The sequence below is a fragment of the Ptiloglossa arizonensis genome, chromosome 11 (assembly GCF_051014685.1).
Source record: "Ptiloglossa arizonensis isolate GNS036 chromosome 11, iyPtiAriz1_principal, whole genome shotgun sequence".
Taxonomy (NCBI): Eukaryota; Metazoa; Arthropoda; class Insecta; order Hymenoptera; family Colletidae; genus Ptiloglossa; species Ptiloglossa arizonensis.
This window is the reverse complement of record NC_135058.1, coordinates 5,287,837-5,312,127: the sequence shown is the minus strand read 5'-3', so window position 1 is coordinate 5,312,127 and position 24,291 is coordinate 5,287,837. Positions and strand designations below refer to the sequence as shown.

Sequence of the window (24,291 nt, the reverse complement as noted above, 5' to 3'; positions counted from 1 at the left end):
TGTTGAGAATAAAAATGAACATAATAGTATTAACCTTACATGGATGAATTCAAATATAAATGGTAATTTATAAAACATGTATGAAGTGTATGTTTTTATAGATTACTTTAATTACATATAAAATTTTCTGAAAATATATATATTTTTTAGTATACTTAATAAGTTGTTAAGTATACTAATGGTACCTATTAGATAAGAATTATTGTGCGTAATATAAAAAATTTATACAGTTTTATTTTTTACACTGTTCAATGTCTTGATGTTTAACATATTTAGGAAGTCATAATCAATTTTCTTCTGATTAGCCTTATATTGTTAGTTCTGAAAATGATAAAATATTAAATTTTGTTATTGATTATAATAATTGTAATAATTTGTAATAGAAAATTAACGTAATATTTATTATATTATTATATATTTTTGAAAACAAAATAAGTATGTTAATGATTCTTCTTATGAAAAAAAAAATTAATACCTAGATAAATCACGTTTCATAACAAGCTGCATGTCATGTTGCCAACGATAAATATTTGGATATACAGTAGACATAATTGATGGTACTGCATTATAAACAGCATAATCTAGCTTTGTTGGTAGGGATCTGTAACATGTAAAATATTACATAAAATACCACATGTATAATAACCAAAATGTATTTCGATAAACATAATAATTTTATTAAAATATGATTTAAATGTATGTTATATTTTACCCCTCAAGAAACGTTGCAAGACCTTCCTCTGCAGTTTCCATTTCATCGTCAGAACTGTCGACTATTAATTTTGGCGACGACGGTGGTGTAAAAAATTCTAATTCATCTAAAAGGAAAAGGTAGTGTTATTTAATTGATAGATATTATCCACTGCATATTTTAATACAAGAAACAAATTTTCTACACTTACCTATACTATTTTTATCTTGATCATCTGCACTATGTAACGAACATGACTGTAACTTACTACATAAATAATCTATTTCATCAACAGATTCTAATTTCTCTTCTGAATTTGAATTTATTCTGTTATCACTTAAATTCTGTAAGAAAATTACATAAAAATTATAGTGTGAAGTAATTAAAAACTTTATCATTAAATTTGTTGTACCTGACTGTAAGAAAGTAACTGGTCGTGAAATTTACGTTCCAAGTATTTCTCGAGTTTCATTAAACCTTCTGTAGTACGAAAATCTGCAAAATCGTTCAAAAATGACCAATATTCTCTCCATGATACTTGATATTCTTCTGCCAAATTTCTAAAAATAATGTACTAAATTTCAATTTTTATTAAACTCAAAAAAAAAAACTTTGAATCAATAATGGTCACATTTTATAATAAATAAATAATTAAAAATACCTTCCAACTCTTTCAAGTCCCTTTTCTGTATCTTGTAATCTTAATGTTATATTATCAATGGAACTATCTATCACATTAGATTCATCATCTGTAACTCTTTTAACTGGTGTATAACGAAGACGTGGAGGTGTTTTCCACTTTTTTCTAAATTCTACTGCCCGAGATTTTGTCATTGGTCCAGCAAAAGCACGTACTTCCATACGCGGACTTATTGGATCTGTGTTTAAACTCTACGAAAATACAATATATAAAATTATACAATGGATTAAAGTACTTTAACATACCAATGGACTAGTCGGAGAGAAAGGTTCTCCAATAACAGGTTGCAATGTGTTATCATCAGATCTTAATACAGGTACATAATACTGATCTTCAAGTAACAAACGTATCTCTTTTTTTAATTCTTCGTATTGACAGGTTCTGCTACATATTATCTGTAATATTGGCAAATATGAAAGTTAAGTAATATTTCTGTATAGAACAAATAAACACAACTAGAAGAACACAAAGAAACTAATATAAAAAAAATGATAAATAAAACAGTAAATTAATTGCATGTACTTAGAAATATTTAGCATAGTACACAATAGTGTTCTCTGAATCAATCTTTGAATACTTTATCACGTACATCTATAGGTAGTTGTTTATATTTGTTTGGTAATGTTTTTATGCAACATGGATATGAAACAAGAACTCGAACTACATCTTTTAAACCAAATTTAACTGCAAAGTGTAATGGTGTTTCATTCAGTCCTTTATCAGGTGTATTTAAATATAAGTCTAACATAATCTGTGCACGATCCACATAACTCTTGCATTCATCACCATAAAGTAACTTTATAAATTCTGCATTTCCAACAGTGTTTAATATTAACTCACACATATCTGGTCTGTCTGCTCTGACTGCAATATGCAATGCATTGTATCGACACCCTTCCTTTAATAAATAAACAAACAGTTTTTATAGCACACATTTTATAAACATTATAAAATGTTTGTTTAAATATGATTATAAATGTCATGTCTTACTTGCAAAATTGCAGGGGTATCTCCACTACCAATTAAATATCGAGGATTTACCCACACTATAGTTCTTACAGCATATAAATTTCCATCCTTAATTAACTTTCTAAAGCATACAAGATCTTGTGATCGTGGAGCTTTAAAATTATTTGATTTTTCTTCTACTACAGGTACTGTTGTAGATATTGAGGTATTGTTAATGTAATTTGTTTTCTCAAAACCAGTCTTAGCATATTCTTCAGCTTCTGAACGTTTTTTAAATGATTTTAGACGACCTGTTTTAAACTCCTTAATTACTTTCAATGCCTCTGCTTTGTCTTGATATACTCGAATATTTTCTGTAACATAGAAATATACAACATTAAAACTTAAAAAGAAATATATAAAATACGTATAATACGTACAAAATAAAAAACATCGTATTTTTAATACTATACTTCTACCTTTTGCATAGCTTTCTGTTGAAGTGTCAATATTTTCTTCAGGTATATATACAGCATGAAAAACAGTTTCGTTTGACACATACATTGTTTGTGACATTTGCTCGGTTTCAGTCATCTTAATCTCGTTTTATTTTAAGTTACGTCTCAAATCGTATAGATACTTATTGGTTATGTGTCAGATCGCAGTGTATCAAAAAACGTAAAATTGCGCGCCTTGGATGCAATATTTAAAATTTTGTGTAAAACATTTTTTTTTTACAAAATTTCATATATACGATTCACATTTTCTCCGTCAACTACTATATCGAACATTCAGAAATCTGTTTTGCAAGTTTAAATGAAATTAAATTAAATATGTGTAATTTCCAAGGAAAAAACCTTTCGTGTATTAATTATCATTGACTCTTAAATCATTTCAATATATTACAATGTACAACATTGTATGGAATAAAATTTATCAAATATTCTATAAAACAGATTTTCGAAAAAGAGGAAAACATGTATAGCATATTAAATAAATGATTATTCAAGGTTAATTCTTAACATAGCAAATAATCAGTAATTCATGAAAGGTACACTCTACAAATACTAGGTTTACAGAATCAATGGTTCATAATATAAAGCATAAGATCATTACAAATAATACGAATTACCTATAAAACACTACCACATTATAACCATCATTTATAAAATCAACCAATCCTAAACAGATTTTGCATGAACGACCAATAATCTCAAATGTATCTTTCTACGCTTATTTAAATTTGTCATATATACAAGTATGATTACTTGTATTTTGTGCCGTAATTACAAATAATAAACACAGCATTTCACCAATTTCTGCCACATGGTTGCATACAAACATATAGATAAAAATTATAGTTTTTTAGCTTTAAACTTTTGAAAATTAATACGAAATTTTGTATGTAGATATTTATTAGATATTGACAGTTATATGAATAAAGATTTGTTATTCATCTTAAACTTCAGTTAACTGTAAAGCTACCAATCAACACAAGTTTATTATATTAACCATTGATATTGCTTATTACAAAAATTATACTCACTTAATTGAAATCTGGTTTCTTATTGATTATTAGAAATTAGATGGCAGACTGACGCGTATTTAATTATAATCTTACCGTTTTATTTTAAATTCAATCTTATAAATTATTTAGTTTATTAATAAATGCTTTTTTTTAAATATTATAAAACTGTGAATTAATTTATATGCAAATTGAGAAATTATAAATAATTAATAAACATAACTTTTAAGCAAATTACATGTCAAATTTAATTTTTTCAGAAGAAATGTATAAAATAGAAAATATTAACAACAATGTTATTTTTTATACAAAAAGTTATTAATTTTTTACCTATTTATCAGAATATATCCTATGAAATGTATTGCATTGCAGAAACGTGGTGTTTATAGATTTACGCATTATATTGAAAAAAGGCACGTGCACCTGAGGTTATTACACAATGAATGCGTTTAAGAACGCTAAAGTGGGCGGAGTTATCACCACACTATCTCTACTAACCAATGAGAAATCCAATACATATTTACAAACCATACGTCATCAAACGTGTATTATCTTTCTGGTTGTTTGTACCATGTATTTTTTTCAATCATATTCAAGATTAGTCTTCAGAGTTTGGAAAGACTGTTGTTGCTGGAAAGGACTACTGATAGTTCGAACTTGGACGTCGTTCGAAGTACGTCGTTGAAAGCTCTTTCTTTCCAAGTGATGTTCATAGTGTCGTAGAAAAAAATCAGTATTTTTTTATCAATTATACAATTATCTTTGACAGTCTATATAAACAACGCAACGATATAGCACGTAAGAGAATTCCGAAATGAATTTATCATTTGCTGGTTGTGGGTTCCTTGGTATTTACCACGTTGGTGTGGCAGTGTGCTTCAAGAAATACGCTCCACACTTACTCTTGGATAAGATTAGTGGTGCATCGGCTGGTGCTATCGCTGCCTGTTGCCTTCTTTGTGACTTACCCCTCGGTGAGTGAACTTCTTTGTTTATATATCTAACAGATATATAGTATCTTAAATAATTAGTTTTTTCAATGTTATGGTTCGATTTACGACTTTTGATTACTCATCTCGCACTTGGTATCCATTGCGTGCATGTTGAACAAATTGTTTTGATGTACCAATGATGTCGCTGTTGCCATTAAACTGCAAATATCTTCATTTGTTCCTTTTTAATATCGTTTACAATTTAGTATGCACTCAAAACAATACTAGTATATTGTCATAATTGAAATTATGTCGTTATCAAATTTATTGCATAAATTTATAACATTTACCAATCATATCAGATTGATACATTTAAAAATTAAAATATTTTCCAAATGTTTGTTATTATTTAAGCATCATATAGTCTATTTAGGCAATTGTCTATGCGCGAATTTATAATTAATCGGCATAGACTGATTTAAAAGACAAAAAAGTTTAAAAGTAAATATTATGAAACAATAACAATAATGGTAAAAGAGTACATTATATACCAGGCTTCGCATAAACGAATACAGTCTATTATAGTACAGTTTACTGTAATAATATATTAGAATTAATATTTTCTTAAAAACTTCAAAATTACTAATAGAAATTTTATAAAGTTAGTTATCTCATGAATAAATCTTATAAGTAGGTCAAGCTTAGAATAAGCAAATTAAAAGTATTAGCAAGACATATATCAAATATTTTTCTTTGTGAGTAAGAAAGGCAATAAATATATAATATAATGTAAATAATTGTAATAGATCAATTTACACGAGTAATTGTGCATTACATACAATTTGTTATTATAATAATTTATTAATTTGTACAAAAGAAAAATATTCGTAATTTTAATAATAAATCGTTTTAAATTTCCTCGGTTTTTTGCTTATTAAATTTATAAAATTAACTCTCAAGAGATATTTGTAAAATAAACTTGTGCATAAAGTTTCTTATAACAATATTTAGTGTAAATATTTTTTAATAAAATTATAAATAAATTAATACATGCATAAAATGTGTAGAAAACAAAAATATCTAGTGATTTTCTATATATTGTGCTATAAATAGTTATGTAGTAAGGAGTGAGTGAATCAATCACTCTTATGTTTTTAGTTTGCCATATAAAGCAGTACCATGGCCAACCAGAAATTTGATGCTTTCGTAATAACAAACTTGTAACTAACTGAAAATTAAAACACATTAAATAATAAAAATAAAAAATTGTATGGACAGATGAAATATATGTAAACATGTTTTGCAAAAATAAAAATGTACATAAGATTAAGGAAAGAAGCGCATCACATCCAAACATGTGTATTTAAAAGTTTGTATTTTAAGGTCATAGTTACAAAAATAACATTTTTCAATTTCTATTTTGGTATGGAAATAATTCTAAAAAGATAATACATATTTAATTAAATTTCATTTCCTTTAATATATGATCATTATATTTATTTGACGAAACAAAAAATACAATAGTCATCTTCCTATTTCTTTTTTGTTTCATCACATAATGTATATCATTAAATATGATTAAACAAAGACGTTAATAATAAAATAAAGATAAAAATATACATGTCTTTGTTTAATTATATTTAATATGTTCATACATACGCGCGCGCGTGTGTACATGCCTACCTATATGTACATGTATCTATCTGTACATATGATAATTTAACATTAGATATGTAAATATTTGAAGATTTTATTTTATAAAACTTAAACAAAAACTGTGTTTATTTTTATTTCAAGTACAAGGCATGAAGTAATCAAGTTCATCCTTATCAAATTCCTCTATTAATAAACTTAGTAATTTAGACACATTTGTAAGAAATGAATCCTATATTAATTTGCTTTCAATAAAAGTTAATTATTCTATACTTTGAACTTTCTCAAATTGGGATACCATACGTTTTTGTATTTTGTAAGGTTACCAAGATACATAAATACGACGGTAAATACGAAAAATTGAAGATTAATTTGAATTGTATTAGAAATTCATTCTCTTATAAGAGAAATTATATTTTAAATTATATTATGAAAAGTATTGAAATATGTTACAAAACAAACGAGTACTCTTTGTATGTTTTCGAAGTGTAAGAGGTCATTTAGTTGAACTGAAATGTTTCGTTGTATAGTTCACCAGGGTTTATGATACGAAAATTGCTATTGAAAATAGAAAAGTCAATAGCTTCAACCAAATATTGAACTTATGAAAAAGTTTTCCTACCTTTCAAAAATAAATTGAAAAATGTATTTTTTTTAATTGAAAATGTCCATTAAATAGAACAGTTTTGTATACTAAAAAAATAAAAGATACTTCAGCTTTGATCATGGTTCATTTCATTTAACATCGTTAATGAAAATAAGTGTCTCTTGTGTGGTATACTGGAAACATGACACCGTTTCGTTGTAACTATAAACATGTTATTGGTCTTGTCCAAAGCTCTTACAACCAAAATGTAAAGAAGCATTCACTGTTAAATTATGTTGAAATTAATATATAGATATGTATACATTTAATCGCAGTACTAAAAATTAAATATTTACATGTGTATAAAATATAAATAAAAATATAACAAAATATAAATATACATTATATAAAATTAAATAATAACGATATATTATATATCAATAATAATAATATAAAGTCGAAGATGTGTGTACAAATAATGTATAAAAATAAAAAAGCTATATTCTTAAAATAATTGATATGTTTCCATGGATACGTATATTAGAAATTTGTTTCAAATGTGAGTGGAGTAGGATGTTCTGTATATTTTCGTGTATGTTGTTTTGAAGGAAATAACCTTTTTTAAATATTTTGAATATGTTTTGTATTTGCTGCATACCTAATCATTCAATATTTTATTATTTTCAACAGTTTATAGATATATGTTTAATATTAATTCTTTCATCAACTTTCTATATCTTACAAATCTTATCATTAGTTATTCGGCATTTATATTATGTATGGTACAACTATAAAAATTTTATTTGTATTATATGAAGTACTAACAAGATCATTAGAATAATAAATTTGTTTTTATTATGTGATTTTCATATTATCTGATATTATTTATCGATATAGCGGTTAAAGTCTAAGTAGTATCTTTAAACATTGATAAATACTGTGTTATAATGATTAAACGCAGATGGTAATCTGTTGAAATGATAAAATTCAGAGATATTTTTGTATTCAGAAGAAACATTTTAGTACAATATTTCGAGGTTTTCAAAGAAAAAAAATATTAAACGATTAGCAAATTGCAATTCATGTATTAAAATAAGTATTTTTGTTTGATTTTTAGACAATAAAAATGAATGTAAATTTTGTTTCAAAAAGAAACAAAATGTGTTTAATTATTTGTAATACATTTTTCAGTGTTGCGACCGACGAATTCATTCAAAATTTTGTTTTCGAAATTAGTTGTATTTTTTTGATAGAAATGGTTCAAGTGTATAAATATTAGTTCGTAATAGGTAAACATTGTAAAGTTACTGTATTTCTTTTATTTGTGTTTCGGTATAATGCTAGCCCTCCCCAAGCATACAATTGCAATATAGAATATACATAATAAAAATAGATTCAATAAAAGTAATACTATACCATAAAAAAAAAATATTAGTTTATTGATAAAACATGTTATGATTCCAAGTATTTTAAATTTATTTTCTTTTTAGGTTGTGTAGTCCAAGTATTTTAAATTTATTTTCTTTTTAGGTTGTGTAGTCCTATTTATCTATGTGTACTTTGTATTAAGGGTTTAGGAGAAACATATTAAAATGTTGTTTTTTCTTGTTTTGTTATTCTTTTTCTTACATTTACACGGAAAACTAATAATAATGTAAACTCTTTGTGTTCACATCTATTATACCAGCATCAATAGATGAAGCTCGTGTATCTAACGCAAACAAAGGAATGTTTGTTTTTGTAGAAAGGCAATACTGACTCGTGTGATAAAAGATAAGACTGTATGTATGTAGATACTTAAATATTATCCAATTATGTTTAGGATATATGATGCAAATTAAATTTATGAAATTAAAACAGCAATGGCAATTTATGGTAATGATACTTCAAATTTATTTATGTAAAATTTTTTTTTAAGCTTTTGAGTGAAATTTATCTATTTTACAATATACTTGTCTTTTGTTAAGTAAGTCAAAAAGATAGAATTAAATTCGACCCTGACAAATTTGACCCAGATGAATTTACCACACTATGTATTATATGATTTTGTTGGAAAATTTCAAAATAAACTATTTTTAATGTTATGTTTCCTCTCTTCAATTCTGAGGGGCAAGTTAAGTGAGTATGTATTACAACATGAAAGTACTATTGAAGTATAAATGTTTTATTTTCAAATTTTTCAATAAAATTATACAACCTAATACAATATTTGAATGCACTTCAATTTTTATTCAAATAGATTAAAAGACTTTAAAGTATCCATAACAGTTTTGGTTTAACAACTTATCTGCAGAATTCAAATACTTCATAATCATTGTAAAGTCCAAAATAAATCCATGCATAGATTAAAATCAGTTATCTTATACAAGTTTATCTATATACACCGAATTTGTCTACAAAGATTACATGATTTTTTGTCAATTAGATAGACCATTAAAATAATCACATCTGGAATTAAACCTAACTAACAGTCAACATTTGGAAATTCCATTTAATTAAAATTTCTAAACTAAGTTAAAAATGGACTTTAAAAAATGAAATAATTAATTGTTAATTCATGAAAAGATATAATGATGGCCATATAGTTTCAGTGATCTATTTTACTTACTTCAATTCTTTTCCTACACAATAATTATTAATGTATATTATTACAGGAGAGATTACAAGTAATGTATTACGTGTTGCACGCGAAGCAAGACAGCGTACTCTTGGCCCATTTAGCCCATCTTTTAATGTACAAGAAATATTATTAGAAAGTTTGCAGAAGGTATGTTTTGCTGATATTATTCTAAAGTAAACATTATTTTATTTATGTAGTGTATAAGTTTACAGTATTTTTTAAATGTATAAATATGGTAACTGAGAAAAAAATAGAATTGTTGATTTATATTAGAGTTATTAATTGAAATATTGGAAGTGATTGAAATCAATTTGTATTGGTAATGTTTTTAATCCTCCATAAAGAGAACTATGATCTTTGTTGCAGTTTCTTCCTAATGACGCTCACATTCGAGTGAGTGGTAAACTCCACATTTCCTTGACAAGAGTATATGATGGAAAAAATGTAATCGTTTCACAGTTCTCTTCTAGGGAAGACTTGTTACAGGCAAGTGAATGATCTATTTTTATATTTTTGTTCTCTTTGATTTGCATGTTCTTTATTAAAAACTTCTCAAGATATAAAAAATATCTGTATATGTACAAAAAATGTATACCTAACAGTAATACTATATTTGTATTTTATTTGAAAATTATATAATTAACACAGTGACAAATGAAATTTCAAGCATTGGAAGTTAAATAGAGAAATTATAGTAGGTAAATTTTTTTCTTTTGTCTGTACTATAAGAATTATGTTTTTAACATTGAATTAATAAGTATAGGTAGTAATTAATTACATTAATAAACATGTATGTCAAATTTTTAACTTTACAGTTAATAATAATAATTATATTTTAGTTCATATACAAAAAAAGGGTCAAACCACCCTACGTCAATTTCAATAAAATTTTATATTTTATAGGGTGATTGATCTCTAGTGTATTCTGAGCATAATTTTAGGCTAATTGTTTTTGAAACAAGAAGAGTGAATGTTTTTAAAAGATCAATTAATAGTTTACTAATTAAATGATTATTGAAATTTTCGAAACTATAATCCCTTGTTTTTGGAAAATAGTTACACTTACGGTCTTCATAGGTATAGATCTACTATGCTACAAAGCATAAAATTCTATTGAAATCAGTGTGTGACAATAACCCTTTCCTTATACTGTAATGAGTATATGTAATTCATTGAATTCTGTCCCAAAAAATTAATTATTATTATGCATAAAAATATTTAAAAAAAACATTGAATTTGTATGAAAATAATATTTTAAGATAAAAGTCAAATTTTCAACGATTTATGTAAATAAAAGTGTATACTTTAATACAATTGATTATAAATGAAAGAAATTAAGAATTCAAAATAAATTGTTTGTATGAATATACATTGATAAATGTAAGGGTTCTTAAATCTAAGGGTATAGTGGAATTTCATTTTTACAGGCACTATTAGCAAGTACATTTATTCCACTCTTTTCTGGATTGTTACCACCACGATTTCACGGTATTAGATATATGGATGGTGGTTTTAGTGACAATCTTCCTACGCTTGATGAAAATACAATTACTGTTAGTCCCTTTTGTGGTGAAAGTGATATTTGTCCTAGGGATATTTCTTCTCAACTTTTTCATGTAAATGATGTATTATAAATACAATTTATATTACATACTATTATACAGTAGAATACTGATTTTGCAGATAAGTAAATAATAATATGTTTAATTAATTATTCAGATATAATTGTTTCAGTAACTAAATTATAAAAAATTATCACACATTTGGATAAATGAGAGCTGAAAAATTAATATCTATATAGTTTGAAATTTTGATATTGATCTTCATAATTAGCGTTTTACTGTATCACTAAAGTATGTATATAAAAGATAATAAATTAACTTTTTTTAATTTACAGGTCAATGTTGCAAATACTAGTATAGAACTTTCAAGACAGAACATATATAGGTTTGCAAGAATATTATTTCCACCTAATCCAGAGGTAAAATTATATATTATATTTATAGAAATAAAATATTAATAACACAGAAGTTTTTAAAATTATTAAGAATTGTATGGTTTATAGATTCTTTCAAGTATGTGCAAACAAGGATTTGATGATGCATTAAGATTTCTTCATCGTAATAATTTACTTAATTGTACTCGATGCCTCGCAGTGCAATCTACATTTGTTGTCTCAGAAACTCTTGATGATAACATAGAATATGACCCTGAATGTTTAGAATGTAAAATGCATAGACAGGTATCAATATTTTTTATGTTACATAAACATTAATTGTATATTATTTGTTCATATGACCAGAGTAATTGTTTCTACAAATGTATACACAATATGTATACACATATGTGTATAATTACAGGAAGCATTGGTATCTAAGTTACCTGAGACAGTGATGACCATATTTCAAGATGCAATCGATTCTGCTAATAAAGGTCTTATTAATTGGTTATTTAAACATCGAAGTGTAAAACTACTTTCGCTTCTTAGTTTACCATACACATTGCCAGCAGATGTAGTGTATGCAACTTTTACAAAGTAAGCATATTATCAGGTATCATCATTTATGGTATATTTTCTGATTAATGTTTCAATAATAATATATAACAAATTATTCAAATACAGAATACTTTAAATATTTCTGTTGTGTAGTTTACTTTCAGTGTGTTAAATTAATGTGCATGTATTGCTATTTGTTGAAATTGCATGCAATATGAAATAGGAATATGATTGAAATTATTAATTTGTATATATAAATTAAAAACTAACAATACATTTATAGTCAGACATATTAATTTAATAATGTAATAATTTCATTTTATTCTATGTATCTTAATATTATTATTATTTAATAATATTATTATGGTTAAAGTCACTTATTAATTTCTATATGTAGCTAAAGCTATTAAATTCAAGGTTACTAATATTCTTCTTATAAAAGAAATTGATTTTGGTCTATAATATTTATTGTATAAAAGATAATTTAATCATATTACAACCAATTGTTTGGACAAAACATTAATTTCATGTATTGTATTCATTCTTCTTTTTGTAATTTTTAACTATAATAATATCATATTTAACATTATGCATGTGGTCATAGTTTGATTGGTAACAACATAGAAACTCATACCTTGGAATACAAAGTAGTTGGAAATATTCTTCATACATCTCCACAGATGATTTCTTGTACTAAACATATAACTCCTTCTCGGTAAGCACAAGTCTGCACTCTTTGTTTTATTATATACAATGACTTGAATATAGTGGTATTACCCAATTAAAAATTTTAAAGAATAATAAAAAGAAAAAGGTTTTATTGCTTTTATATTACAGTGTAAACAGTAAAAAAACTGAAGTGTGCAATTTTTAAGAACAATAAATAATAAAGGTGTATTATTTTTAGTTAAATTCATGTATTTGTTTACTATTTGTATTTTCAGTTGTGTGTATGTTTGTTTGCAATTAGTATAAAATGCTGTAATTCTTTGTATATATAGTTTTCTGTTCTCCCTTCTGTGGTTACATAGACAATGATATTTTCCATGAAAAAATATTAACCTGACTTTATTTTATGATTTTATTTTCAGGTTTATTTTAAATGTCCCTAAATTACGAAGAAATTTGTTAGAGTTAAGAACATTTTTCTTGAATCAATTAAACATATTATTTCCCAAAATCAATATTTATTATCAACGAGTACCACAAACTATTAAATGTCAATTAGCTATTACAGAATATGGAGCAAGTAAGTTTAATTGCTGCAATAATAATTGTTTTTACAATTCATCTTATAAAAGTCAACATTATATGTATATATATATATACACACACCTTACAATTTTTTCAGATATTTATAATATGGAAACAGTAGATGAGACTGACCATTTATATAAAAATCAAAAAAATTTAAATTTAACTTTACAATACAATGAAGTGTAAGCTTAATGATTGATCTTAATCATTATATTTTTTAAATTATTAAACATTATTATTTATTTTTCAATGTATACTTTATAGACAACCATGGACAGATCACAGCAATAAATCAAAATGTGTTATAAATATGTCTGATCTTTCAACTGTTGATGATACTTTTGAAAATATTCTTCAAGTACGTAGTACAAATTTTCAATTAATTTTGAAATAAAAACTTGTATTTAAATTTTACGAACAAAATGTATAGGTAACTTCAGATCAAGAAGCTGTAATGGCATATTATTATATGGACGATAATAACAAAGTACAAGTAACAGAAATATTTGATGTTACGGACTCAGAATCGCACCCAATGTTATCTATAGAAGAGGTTGAGAATAATAGAAAATTACAATTTGATGAATGGGACGAATCCACATGGTTATCTCAGCAGACACTTAATGATGGTAATTTTGAAACTATTAGTTATTTTATCATGCAAAGTGTTTTACTAATCTTGCACTCCATATTTTTGCTGATACAAAAAGATGTGTTGGAACAGAATTGTTTGGTTCAAACCAATAAATATTATGATTTGTGTTTTTTTTCTCTTATTCATTTTTTTCTGAATTTTCGTGGTCATCGATATTTTTTGCATACTAATTTATGTTTTCCAAAAGCAGCATTAGTATGCTTTAAGATAAATTCAATGACCTTCAAAAAACTGATTGAAAAACAATCATGGTAGCTGAATGAAGATTGAGAAATTTAACATTCTGTATTTTTAGTGTGAAATTTTTGTATTCTAATGAACAAAAGTACCTCGATTTCTTAAGAAACAAATTAGGGATGTCTAGCATATGGAGTAAGATATATGAAATGTCCCAAATGAAATGTTTCTCGATCGTTACATAGGTCGTAGTTCAAGAATATGAAAGAAAAAGTATATAAAAAAAGAAATGTTTTGTACTCTAAATCCGAAAATATCTTGAAATTAATAAAAGTCATATTGATTATGTGTTGTAGAGTAAACAAAGTGTGTATAGAAAACAAAAATGTTGAATTTCCCAATTTTCTTTCAATTACCGTGATTGTTTTTATTTTAGGCCATCGAAGATTATAGTGTTGTAGCTTGTTAAATTCGTTTCGATGCGCACTACAAATGATGCGTTATAAAAAACATATGTTAGTATGCAAAAATGTCGATAACTTTAGAAACTCAGAAAAAAAGGTCTTAGAAAAAAAAAACAAATCATAATATTCGTTGCTTTGAATCAAACAATTTTATTCTGACACCTTTCCTTATATAAATAAAAATAATGAAAATATTAAGAAATGCAAGATAAATAACATACCCAATTAAAAATTGTTGTACATAAATAATATTATTAAAAATAATTATATATGTTATAGTTATTACTGAATCTCTATATACGGATGAAAATCAACTGAGTATGGAAGATATATCAGATATTTCTCTAGAGGATGCTATTTTAGGAGGCTCAAATATCTCTTCTGATCCAGAGAGCGAATGGCCAGAAAGTAAAGATTTACAAATAGTACAAGTTTACAGTCCCCCAGATAGTCGACCAGAAGTGGATCAACCATCGTTATAAAACAAATAATTTTTTCACAAATATACGCAAGAAGAATGTATATATATATTATTGATTTATATTTTGTAATGTTATGAGGTATTTACATACTTCCATAGTCAATGATATCACGTTGTAGTAAAAATTATTAATGCTCAACGTCAGTAATGTTTTATAAATATTGAAGAACATACTATTTGAAAGATGAAGATACGGTTGCAGGCACACTTTCATAATGAATTATAATTTATAGTCTGTGTTATGCACTGATAAATATAAGATACAGTACAAGACAAACAACATACATAAAAGTGACTTATAACAGAAGTATCTTGAACAGAGCATAAACAGTATTTTACTCTTAATGAGTTCTGTTAGGAAAAGTTTAATATTGTTATTAAATACTTGCAAAGCAAGTGTAAGTAGATCTCTAAAAAAGAGACTGATTGTGAAAGAAATCTATATAATGTAATAGGAAAGAAATTTGTCTCTGTTCTAATTCAACAATGACTTACTAATAATAAATATATCAAACAAAATGCGTTTAAAGACATCAAACATCTTTTCAATAAGCAAGTTATTATTTCCAGATTTTTATTTCGTTATTATATTTCTATACAAAGGACAGGGATGAATTATTCTATTCAAATACTTTTATAATGAAATGGATTGCCATTAAACTGTTTGTACAATTACATCTTGTGATAAATACTCAAGGAAATGAAGAAATTAGTTATTTAAATTAGGATAGGGAAAATAAAATTTGTGATTGCATACAGCTGGAACTGAATGCCAATTAACATACAATGTTTTTATAATGTTTATTATTGACATAATCACTGGTAAAGTTGACTATCTTAATTTCTAGTGATAAATTAAGTACGATTGAATGATGAGTCATCTGTTACCAGTAAAAAATATAGCGGTCTAAATACTATTGTATGATAAAAGGCTTTTAGCAATAACTATTAAAACGCACAATTTATATATTTCATTTTAGACTAAATTATTTTTTTAAGCAATACACAGAAAAAAAGTCATATGATAAATATTGTTTTTAAAGATTAGATTTATATGTGTATATATTGTATGATCGTAATATATTGATTTACACAAAAATATATGAAAAGTATGTTATAGATTGAAATTTTATAAACGAAATTCTATGTCATATATTATTAAGTCTTACATATTTAAGGAAAATATGGTTTTTGCGAAAGTTATTTACTTCATTTGTTAAAGTTATGCTTATGTAATAACTTTTCATAGAATTGACGAATGTATATAATTATATAGAATTTTATAGTAGGATTAATTTTTAATTTGGACAAAAGAGTTTTAATATCTTAACTTATTTATCTAATTTTTAATATATTTTTATTATTCAATTATAGGTTGTTATTCACCCATAAATTTGATTTCTCTGTAGTTTCCGTAACTATGATTAACACTTTATATTTAATGCGAATAACGGGAAACTAACTTTGAAGCTGTTTCAGTATTTGTAACTAAAAAACTACTGAAAGTAGCTACGTAAATAGTCGATATTAAAAACTAAATTTTATCTTCCAATAAATATAGTAACGACATGAAAAAGGGTAAAGGTCAATAAAAAATGGAATATTTATTACATTTTTTAATATAAAACAAATCGTATGTATAAGTTATATATACAATAATTGAAACCGTCCTCAAAGTAATATTTTGAGGCAAAATCTTTTTTGTAGAAATAATTTATTGCACATGTGCACAAAGTATGTACTACGTTGATTTTATAAAATATGTCGTTGTTGATAAACATTGATCGTTCATGAATAAAAATTTCGTAATTTACAATTATAATTGCATGCATAATTAAAACTCCAAATATCACATTAACATAATATATAAACACCTCATTACATTCCTTCTAGGCAGGCTCCAATTATTTAAATGTAATGTTGAGACATTATTAATTATTTGAACATGGTCAGGCTGGATCCTCCCCAGGTGCAGATGTAGAATTTCTCTGAGGTTCAATTTGCGTTCTGCTTTGCGCATTGCCAGTTGCCACAGCTACTTTATGTTGCGCAGCCAAACACTGTAATTGTTGGAGCTGTACAGGTTTGACGAGAGTTCTCTGTAACTACAGAATAAATCATGTGTATTCATAAAAGTAATTTAATTTGAATTATAGTGTAATCAAAACAAATACCTATACATTCATTTATAATTTACAGTACTTTCGAGTACATACTTGTTGCTGTGATAATGTTGCCACTCCAAGGCTTTGAGTTTGTTGACTGCACTGCCCTGTAGAAGCTCTAGCATGCAAGGATTTTGTCAATAAAGTTTGTTTATTTGCAGGTACTACTTGGGAAGAAGGTGTCGTCTGAGACGCCATAAGCACTGGTTTCGTTGCTGCTATAAAACAGAGTATTTTTTACTTTTTTTTATTTGTTGAAAACAAATTTAATTTTGTCTCCCTTGAATACAACCAAGATAAATATCTAAGACAAAAAAGACAATTAATTTCAATAAGAAAAAATGCATTTATACATAGATTTGTTAAAAAATAATTTGCATATAATTATAGCAATCATAAAATTATAGAAATATGCTGTTTATTTTTTAAATAGATTTACATTTTGGCACATCTATGGTAACTTACCCATTATAGGAGTTAACACTTGTTTGTTACCAGATAGTATCAACTGACTTGCCGTTACCGTTTTAGCTACAGTTACTAACTGATTTGGCAAAACAGTTGACTTAACTTGATTCGGTTGTACTTGACGAGTCATATGATTAAGTCGTGGCCTTTGAGATCCAACAAGTTGAATTGCTTGTCCACCCTTAAAAAAATACTTATCTCACCCAAAGAATCTTAATAATTGTGAACTTTATAAATTAATTTATCTTTCTGTAGACGTGCATACATTACCTGTGAAAGTGTGACAGAATTACTGCTACGTATATTTTGTTGCGATAACCCTTTAACTCCAGATGGTATTATCTGGGCTGAAACATTATATTAGAGTAAATACGTTGAACTATTCTGTATTATAATATATAATTACTTATTTTGTATAAACTTGGAATATTTACTTATCTTTTTAGGTTAAACAATAATTCATTAAACAAAATACCTTGACATAAGAAGGATATTGAAAATAATATAGTGTAAATAATTCTTACCAATAGGTAATGATAAATGAGTATTGGCAGGATTAGCTATTACTACCGTCGGTGTACTTCCAGCAATAGCTGTTGTAACAACTGTAGTAGCTACCATCTAAAAAAAAAAAAACATTTTTGAATCTTATTTTGTACTCTACGTTATCATACTGCGAAAGTGTGCAAATGTGTGAAATTCAAAAGAACTAACACTAGAAACCGTGGTGCAAGTATTGGTTGCAGATGATATAGGCAGGGAAACAATGACTCCAGTAGGTGTAACAGAACCCGTCGTCGCTGACACATTTAGCGACATCGTAATAGGTTGTGATAATCCGGGAAATGATACCTGTCGTACAACGAATAGTACAGTAGTATTTCATCTTCTACGCCATATGTAGAAATAAGCAGCTCTCCACAACCTGAACATTTTGAAGACCGTTGATAGAATTTGGCAGACTAGTAAGATTTACACCCTGCAGATTTACGTTAGTAGATGGTGGAGTAGTCATTGGATTCGTAGACTGATTGTTTTGACTGGAAGAAGCAGTTAATCTTTCGAGTAGAGAAGAACCAGAATTGATTCCCGGTATTGGATTATCCGCAGACGGCGTTCCTTTTAAGAGAAAATAATAAATATTAATAACGTTATTCATATTACGTTTACCATAATCACATAAAAATAATGAGTTTTGTATATTTTTGTACATTATACCTGCTAATAAAGCTGAAAGTCCTGGCATTGACAATCCTAGTGTTGAAGTAGGATCTTGTACACGAGCTAATCTTACAGCTGTTGCTTTTACTGGTTGCTGTTTACAACCCAACTGTCCCGTTAAAGCTGAACTTAAACTTACCCTTACCTGAAACATATATTTGCTTGAATCTTATGATAATTTTAGAAATAAATAACAAATTCAATTTAATTACTTGACCAGTGGTGTTAGGGACATTAATAACATTTCCATGATTAAGAACTCTAGATGGGATGGAAGCATTCAAAGAGATCCTTCGAGGTTGGACTTTCTGCTGAGTTAAATTGGCAGGACTACTATTTAATAAACTAAGAATCGCAGCATTACTTGACTTGTTTGTAGTCTGTGCATTATTGTTCATAGCAGCAGCTGCTGCATTAGCTGCAAAAGTATTTAATAAACTCCTTATATTCTAGTATTTATATTATTACATTTTATATCAATATCATCACAAACCTGCAGCTTGTTGCTGAAATTGTTGAGCAGAATTCATTAGGGACGTCACAAGAGCAGTTATCGCTGGATTAGTGGAGTGCTTTTTAAATGGTACTTCATTTTGGCTCTGATTGATGGTTTCCGTAACACAATTTTGTGTTCCAGCTTGTAATTGAGCTTGCTATATAAAAGCATAGTGTGAAAAACTTTAAATATAAAAGTAAATACGTATATATGTACGTGTGTGTGTGCGCGCGCGCGTGTATCTATATAATTCCTACCAAAACTGGAACATTTGTAGATGCAGGGTTGTTAATACTATTGGTTGACTTTTGTTGGAAAACTAGGATTCCAGATCCGTTACAAGAGCTACCATCACTTACTGACATTGCAGAATTGTCAATTTGTACAGAGGTGGAAGCATTTGATCCACCATTGGTCAAGGATTGCCCTGGACTCATTGATATAGCATCACTTTGGGTAATAACTTGTGGTATATTTGTTGCATCTACACATGTCAGATTATTTTGTGCAGAAGTAGTAGCTTCTGTCATAGCTTTCATTGAAGCTACCTGCCCAGCTAAAGTATTTAACTGACCTTGAGCTCGTGATAAGATCTGAAGTAATTATTATCAAATATAAAAAATCTAATAATTTAAAAAAAATATTTCATAAATAAATTTTAACATACCTGCTGTGCAACATGTTGAGATTGAGCTTGTTGTAACTGCTGAGCAACTAACTGCGCTGCTTTTGCTTGTTGCGCCTAGAACAATATACTTATTTAAAAATACATAAAAGACATAAAAGTGACATTTTTATACATTTATCAGATGTCATATCTAGAGAGAGTACATACCTGTTGATGTGCTCGTTGCATACCAGGTGTACATGTTACCCGAGGGACCTGCCCTGGTACAACATGTTTTATCCGAACATTCTTTCTACCTTCCTCTGTGAATATTTCTGTAAACTGCTGGATGTAATGATTCGCCAGAACTCTTGTACCTAATGTAAATCTATAGAAAAAAATAAATTTCAATTTGATATATTTTCACGATTCAATCAGTCCAAAATAAAAGTTTAATTTAAAAAAATTAAAATAATTAAATTCAATAATACGTACCGACATGCTGATCCGTTTTTTTCTCCTTCACGATGGTTCTTGTCCATATAAAGCTCTCCCAGGTACTCAGAATTAGAAGGTCTTTGCAAAATTGAAAGTTTTATGTGATCTATCTCACCTTGACTTCCGCCTGTTTCTAATATATATTCTTCTATAACTTGTGGCAAACAGTCTTTTGTTTCTCGCGGGCGTTCGTATGCTTTTGCAAATCTATTTATTATGTACAAAATATTATAACATTAATATACCAATTATATAATAACAAAATATGGTATGAGAAAATAAGATACCTTAAAACATCGATGGGTGTATTTGGTGGAAGTAAAGGAGGGTTTGTAAGAGAAGGCGGTGGGCAGGCAGTGGTTGTAACTACTCCTCTTTTAGCTCTTAATTTTTGCATTAAATCTTGTATTGTTAATCCTTCTGGTTGTGCTAATTGCTCCAATTTTCTTTTCCGATTTACTGTAACCTATAACAAATAACATAATACTTTTTCAAATATAATTAATAATGATTTCTTTTAATTTTAATAATATTTAGCACAATTGAAACTAAATACATATTTTAAATATGTTATTAACATTTACGTATGAAAAATAATAAGCTACTCTAGTTCATGAAAATTAGAAAAATGAAAATTACCTGAGAAAACTTTTTGGCTTGTCGCATGAGTTGGTGATCAGTAAGCAAAGATTTAGACTGTCGTAGTCTTGTTGTGGCTAAACTAGGAATAGGATTTGGATCTAGACACAGAGGTCCTTGGGTAGCTGCAACTAAATGTGATTCTAACATTAATCGTTCCTCATGACTCCAGTCTCCATCACTAGTTAAAGTTGATACATCCGAGAGTACACTCTAAAAGTTTAGAAGGTGTATTATTTAAATTTATTAAACTATTCTGAGTTTATTTATATTATTATATTATTCTTTGTACTCTTTACCTGTGTTGTAGGCTTAAGAAGTACATGATGAACTTCAGCTTTAGTATGAGGAAATGCTTTTCTGTAATCTCGAACTTCAGCTATTATACAGCCATCATAAAATAAGTGAGAATGACTGGTTTCTAGTTGCTCTGCTAACATTGCAGGCAACTGACCATTGTCTATACACGAAAGCAATTCACCCTGTTCGTAACCCATCAGTTGTGTTTCAGCTAATATTGTGTTTTTATCATATAGATTTCCCTTATCACTGTTAAATTAAATTTATTTAGTTAAACTTCTTTGACATCTTCATTTATCCTTGTGTATTTTATTTACTTAGATATGTATTTTGTACTTATAAAAATGTATTTGTAATATAGGATGGTTAGTAAATGTGAATTTGAAACAATTAAAATAGTATTATCTGTCTAGTTACAATTTAGTTTTTTTTATTTATAGTGTAGTAGATGTTAAAGAAAACAAAATTTTTATTATAAATACAACTATTTAAAATGTTTAAAAACTTATATTTACTGAAAAAATATAAAATTAAAAATTACTCACTTATTTCTTACAGCTAATGAGTATCCTTTATTACCAGCATAGAGATTAACAATTAATGTGTGCAAACCTTCCCTTTGCACCAACCTTCCCAAAAGATCACATTCATTTTCAAGATTGTTCTGTGCATTTTAGTAAATAAAAATCATATTATCAAATTAAGTTTTGTTTAATAAATATTTTAAAGGATATACCAAATGCTTGAAATATGCACATACCAAGACTGAATCAGGAGTTGCATGAGGAACTTTAGTAAGTTCTTCAAAATATAATCTAGTTAGTTTGGACTGTATGCTGTGTTTAGAATGACTCTGTTCCTTTTTTTGAGTAGATGACTTATCGGTTGTAAAATTCAAAGAATTTTGTCCTTGAACATTTTTCCAACACTTAGATACTTGATTAATCATATCCTACAAAAAAATGTAAATATAAAGATACATAAACATTATTCTTTCAAATCTATAATTCAGAGTATTTACAGGGTCAAAATTGTAAACACTAATATATGTATAAAAATATATTTAGATATATTAAAATATATGTATTGTTGTTGTAAATACTATTTATAAATAACTGTTTGTAAACAATACCTGAGCTTGCCGACACGCATCTTCCAAACTACAGGCTGTACCAATCATTTTAGTTTCTGATTACTAATACCATTTAATGTCATATCTGATATAATAATAAATCTTCACAGTCTGAAATAATTTTATTAAGTTTTAATATTAAAACAAATTAACATAATGTAAATAACATTGAAAAGATTATTATATTATAACTATAGAAATCATACTATTTGTTAATTAAGAAATCACATATTTTGTTCATTTTTTCAAAAAATGTTTATAATTAATAAGATAATATTTAATATTACAATCATTAAATCCATTCTTAATGTAACATAATTTTTACATAAAATATAAATTCCATTTGTTAAATATCTTCATATTCTTTAATAATTTCTTTATTAATCTAAGTGTAGCAGTCACTATTTAAAATTTAAATATATATTCAAATACATTATTTCATACTCTTTAACTATCTATAAATCAGGTTTACTCTACATTCTTACAGATATCAAAACTACTAAGTATAAAATAAAATTATAATAATTATTCATGCTTCTAGAAAACTAATAGTAATTTATTATAAATTAAACATACTGAATATTGCACCATTCAATAAAACTAGATGATTTTGTAAAAACTAAAATTTATAAATACTTGTTAATTAATTAAATCATATAAACTTTTGTATTTTACTAAAAGAAAATGAATCAAAATTTATCTTAAAATATAGAATTTTATGAAATTCTAGCCAAATTATGTATTACTAAATAATAAACAATAAAAAACAATAAAAAACAATTAATAAAAGCATTATTGGAAAAAACTTGTTTAAGTATAAATATAATAAGAATGAGAGATATAATTTATTAGGATATATGACAAATGTGAATACTACATATCTTATAAATAAAAAGTTTATGTAAATATTATTTATTGATGAGTCTAGTAGATTTCTTATCTCATCTATAAAATATTATAACAAGTAATTGAAATATAATAATGAATCATTTTAATAAAAAACTACCAATGGATAAAAAATTATATTAATAATCTAAATTTCTTCAAAATAGAGGGTTATTTACAGTATAGAAATAAATGTACTGGAATATGCCTTAACCACAGCGTGAATCTACCGAATGTCAAAACAAGCACGCTATATGAGAGGTTATGTAAATGTTTGAGAATTAACACTACTTATATCTTAATATTGCATATAAAATATAAACAATAGACTATTTACCTCCAAGGAATCCAAAAAGTGATCTAATGGTAAACATTGGGCATGGGATGTGATTCAAGTCAATTTCCTTATCATAACCTCACACCGATTGATAAATAATACACAAGTTTACAGACAGTGAGAATATTTGTCAACGAGTCCTAATATCCAACAAAAATTATTTGGCGTCAAATAAATAATATTTACAAGTTAGAAACGTCATTTTAGGACACAATGTAACCTATTATACAAACACCACACAAGCATAGACTGGAAAACTGACCACATTTCTCTCTAGCAAGATATTCATTACATTTCACAAGCTCTCTTAGTATTGGACCAACTAAGGGCGAGTTTGATATATTATGTACACACTGA

General features: G+C 26.6%; 3 protein-coding genes across 9 annotated transcripts; 1 reads left to right on the top strand and 2 right to left on the bottom strand.

Moving 5' to 3' along the window:
* Positions 1-81: 81 nt before the first annotated feature.
* Positions 82-4,861, bottom strand: Ankle2 (ankyrin repeat and LEM domain-containing protein 2). Its single transcript, XM_076322854.1, has 11 exons — positions 4,195-4,861; positions 2,819-3,138; positions 2,382-2,713; positions 1,981-2,289; positions 1,637-1,786; positions 1,353-1,582; positions 1,104-1,251; positions 903-1,035; positions 713-818; positions 476-601; positions 82-321 (listed from the first exon to the last, which is right to left on the bottom strand). The coding sequence occupies exons 2-11, from the start codon at positions 2,931-2,933 to the stop codon at positions 273-275; spliced, it is 1,698 nt and encodes a 565-aa protein (XP_076178969.1). The 5' UTR covers positions 2,934-3,138; positions 4,195-4,861; the 3' UTR covers positions 82-272.
* Bmm (brummer) lies at positions 4,401-16,302 on the top strand. 3 transcript variants are annotated; one of them, XM_076322849.1, is made up of 14 exons: positions 4,401-4,537; positions 4,634-4,838; positions 9,690-9,802; positions 10,022-10,141; positions 11,083-11,271; positions 11,553-11,636; positions 11,721-11,897; positions 12,016-12,191; positions 12,757-12,867; positions 13,244-13,401; positions 13,504-13,591; positions 13,674-13,767; positions 13,840-14,038; positions 14,985-16,299. In XM_076322849.1, exons 2-14 carry the CDS (start codon positions 4,679-4,681, stop codon positions 15,185-15,187), a joined length of 1,872 nt encoding a protein of 623 aa, XP_076178964.1. In that variant the 5' UTR covers positions 4,401-4,537; positions 4,634-4,678; the 3' UTR covers positions 15,188-16,299. The 3 variants fall into 3 exon arrangements, with proteins under 3 accessions (XP_076178964.1, XP_076178968.1, XP_076178967.1); XM_076322853.1 differs by lacking the exon at positions 11,083-11,271 and having other exon boundaries at positions 4,444-4,838; positions 14,985-16,302; XM_076322852.1 differs by lacking the exon at positions 12,757-12,867 and having other exon boundaries at positions 4,448-4,838; positions 14,985-16,296.
* A 494-nt stretch (positions 16,303-16,796) lies between these two features.
* Positions 16,797-24,253, bottom strand: LOC143152555 (uncharacterized). 5 transcript variants are annotated; one of them, XM_076322846.1, is made up of 21 exons: positions 23,935-24,252; positions 22,713-22,823; positions 22,341-22,532; positions 22,126-22,244; positions 21,580-21,829; positions 21,281-21,493; positions 20,929-21,107; positions 20,639-20,848; positions 20,372-20,531; positions 20,204-20,278; positions 19,896-20,129; positions 19,534-19,693; positions 19,253-19,458; positions 19,038-19,185; positions 18,745-18,938; positions 18,534-18,671; positions 18,344-18,440; positions 18,090-18,166; positions 17,817-18,000; positions 17,403-17,569; positions 16,797-17,291 (listed from the first exon to the last, which is right to left on the bottom strand). In XM_076322846.1, the coding sequence occupies exons 2-21, from the start codon at positions 22,758-22,760 to the stop codon at positions 17,136-17,138; spliced, it is 3,207 nt and encodes a 1,068-aa protein (XP_076178961.1). In that variant the 5' UTR covers positions 22,761-22,823; positions 23,935-24,252; the 3' UTR covers positions 16,797-17,135. The 5 variants fall into 5 exon arrangements, with proteins under 5 accessions (XP_076178961.1, XP_076178959.1, XP_076178960.1 ...); XM_076322844.1 differs by having other exon boundaries at positions 19,794-20,129; positions 23,935-24,251; XM_076322845.1 differs by having other exon boundaries at positions 17,403-17,566; positions 19,794-20,129; positions 23,935-24,251.
* Between the last annotated feature and the right edge of the window lie 38 nt (positions 24,254-24,291).

Bases quoted from the DNA above. Each gene is read 5' to 3' on its own strand.
- Ankle2 (XM_076322854.1), bottom strand. From the start codon at position 2,933: ATGACTGAAACCGAGCAAATGTCACAAACAATGTATGTGTCAAACGAA. The intron at 2,714-2,818 runs GTAGAAGTATAG...TCTATGTTACAG, and splicing joins AACAGAAAGCTATGCAAAAG to AAAATATTCGAGTATATCAA. The intron at 819-902 runs GTAAGTGTAGAA...TTTTCCTTTTAG, and splicing joins TCAAGATAAAAATAGTATAG to ATGAATTAGAATTTTTTACA.
- LOC143152555 (XM_076322844.1), bottom strand. From the start codon at position 22,760: ATGATTGGTACAGCCTGTAGTTTGGAAGATGCGTGTCGGCAAGCTCAG. The intron at 18,001-18,089 runs GTAATGTATGCA...TATTTTTTTAAG, and splicing joins ATTCTGTCACACTTTCACAG to GGTGGACAAGCAATTCAACT. The intron at 17,570-17,816 runs GTAAGTTACCAT...TCTGTTTTATAG, and splicing joins AGTGTTAACTCCTATAATGG to CAGCAACGAAACCAGTGCTT.
- Bmm (XM_076322849.1), top strand. From the start codon at position 4,679: ATGAATTTATCATTTGCTGGTTGTGGGTTCCTTGGTATTTACCACGTT. The intron at 4,839-9,689 runs GTGAGTGAACTT...ATATTATTACAG, and splicing joins TCTTTGTGACTTACCCCTCG to GAGAGATTACAAGTAATGTA. The intron at 10,142-11,082 runs GCAAGTGAATGA...TCATTTTTACAG, and splicing joins CTAGGGAAGACTTGTTACAG to GCACTATTAGCAAGTACATT.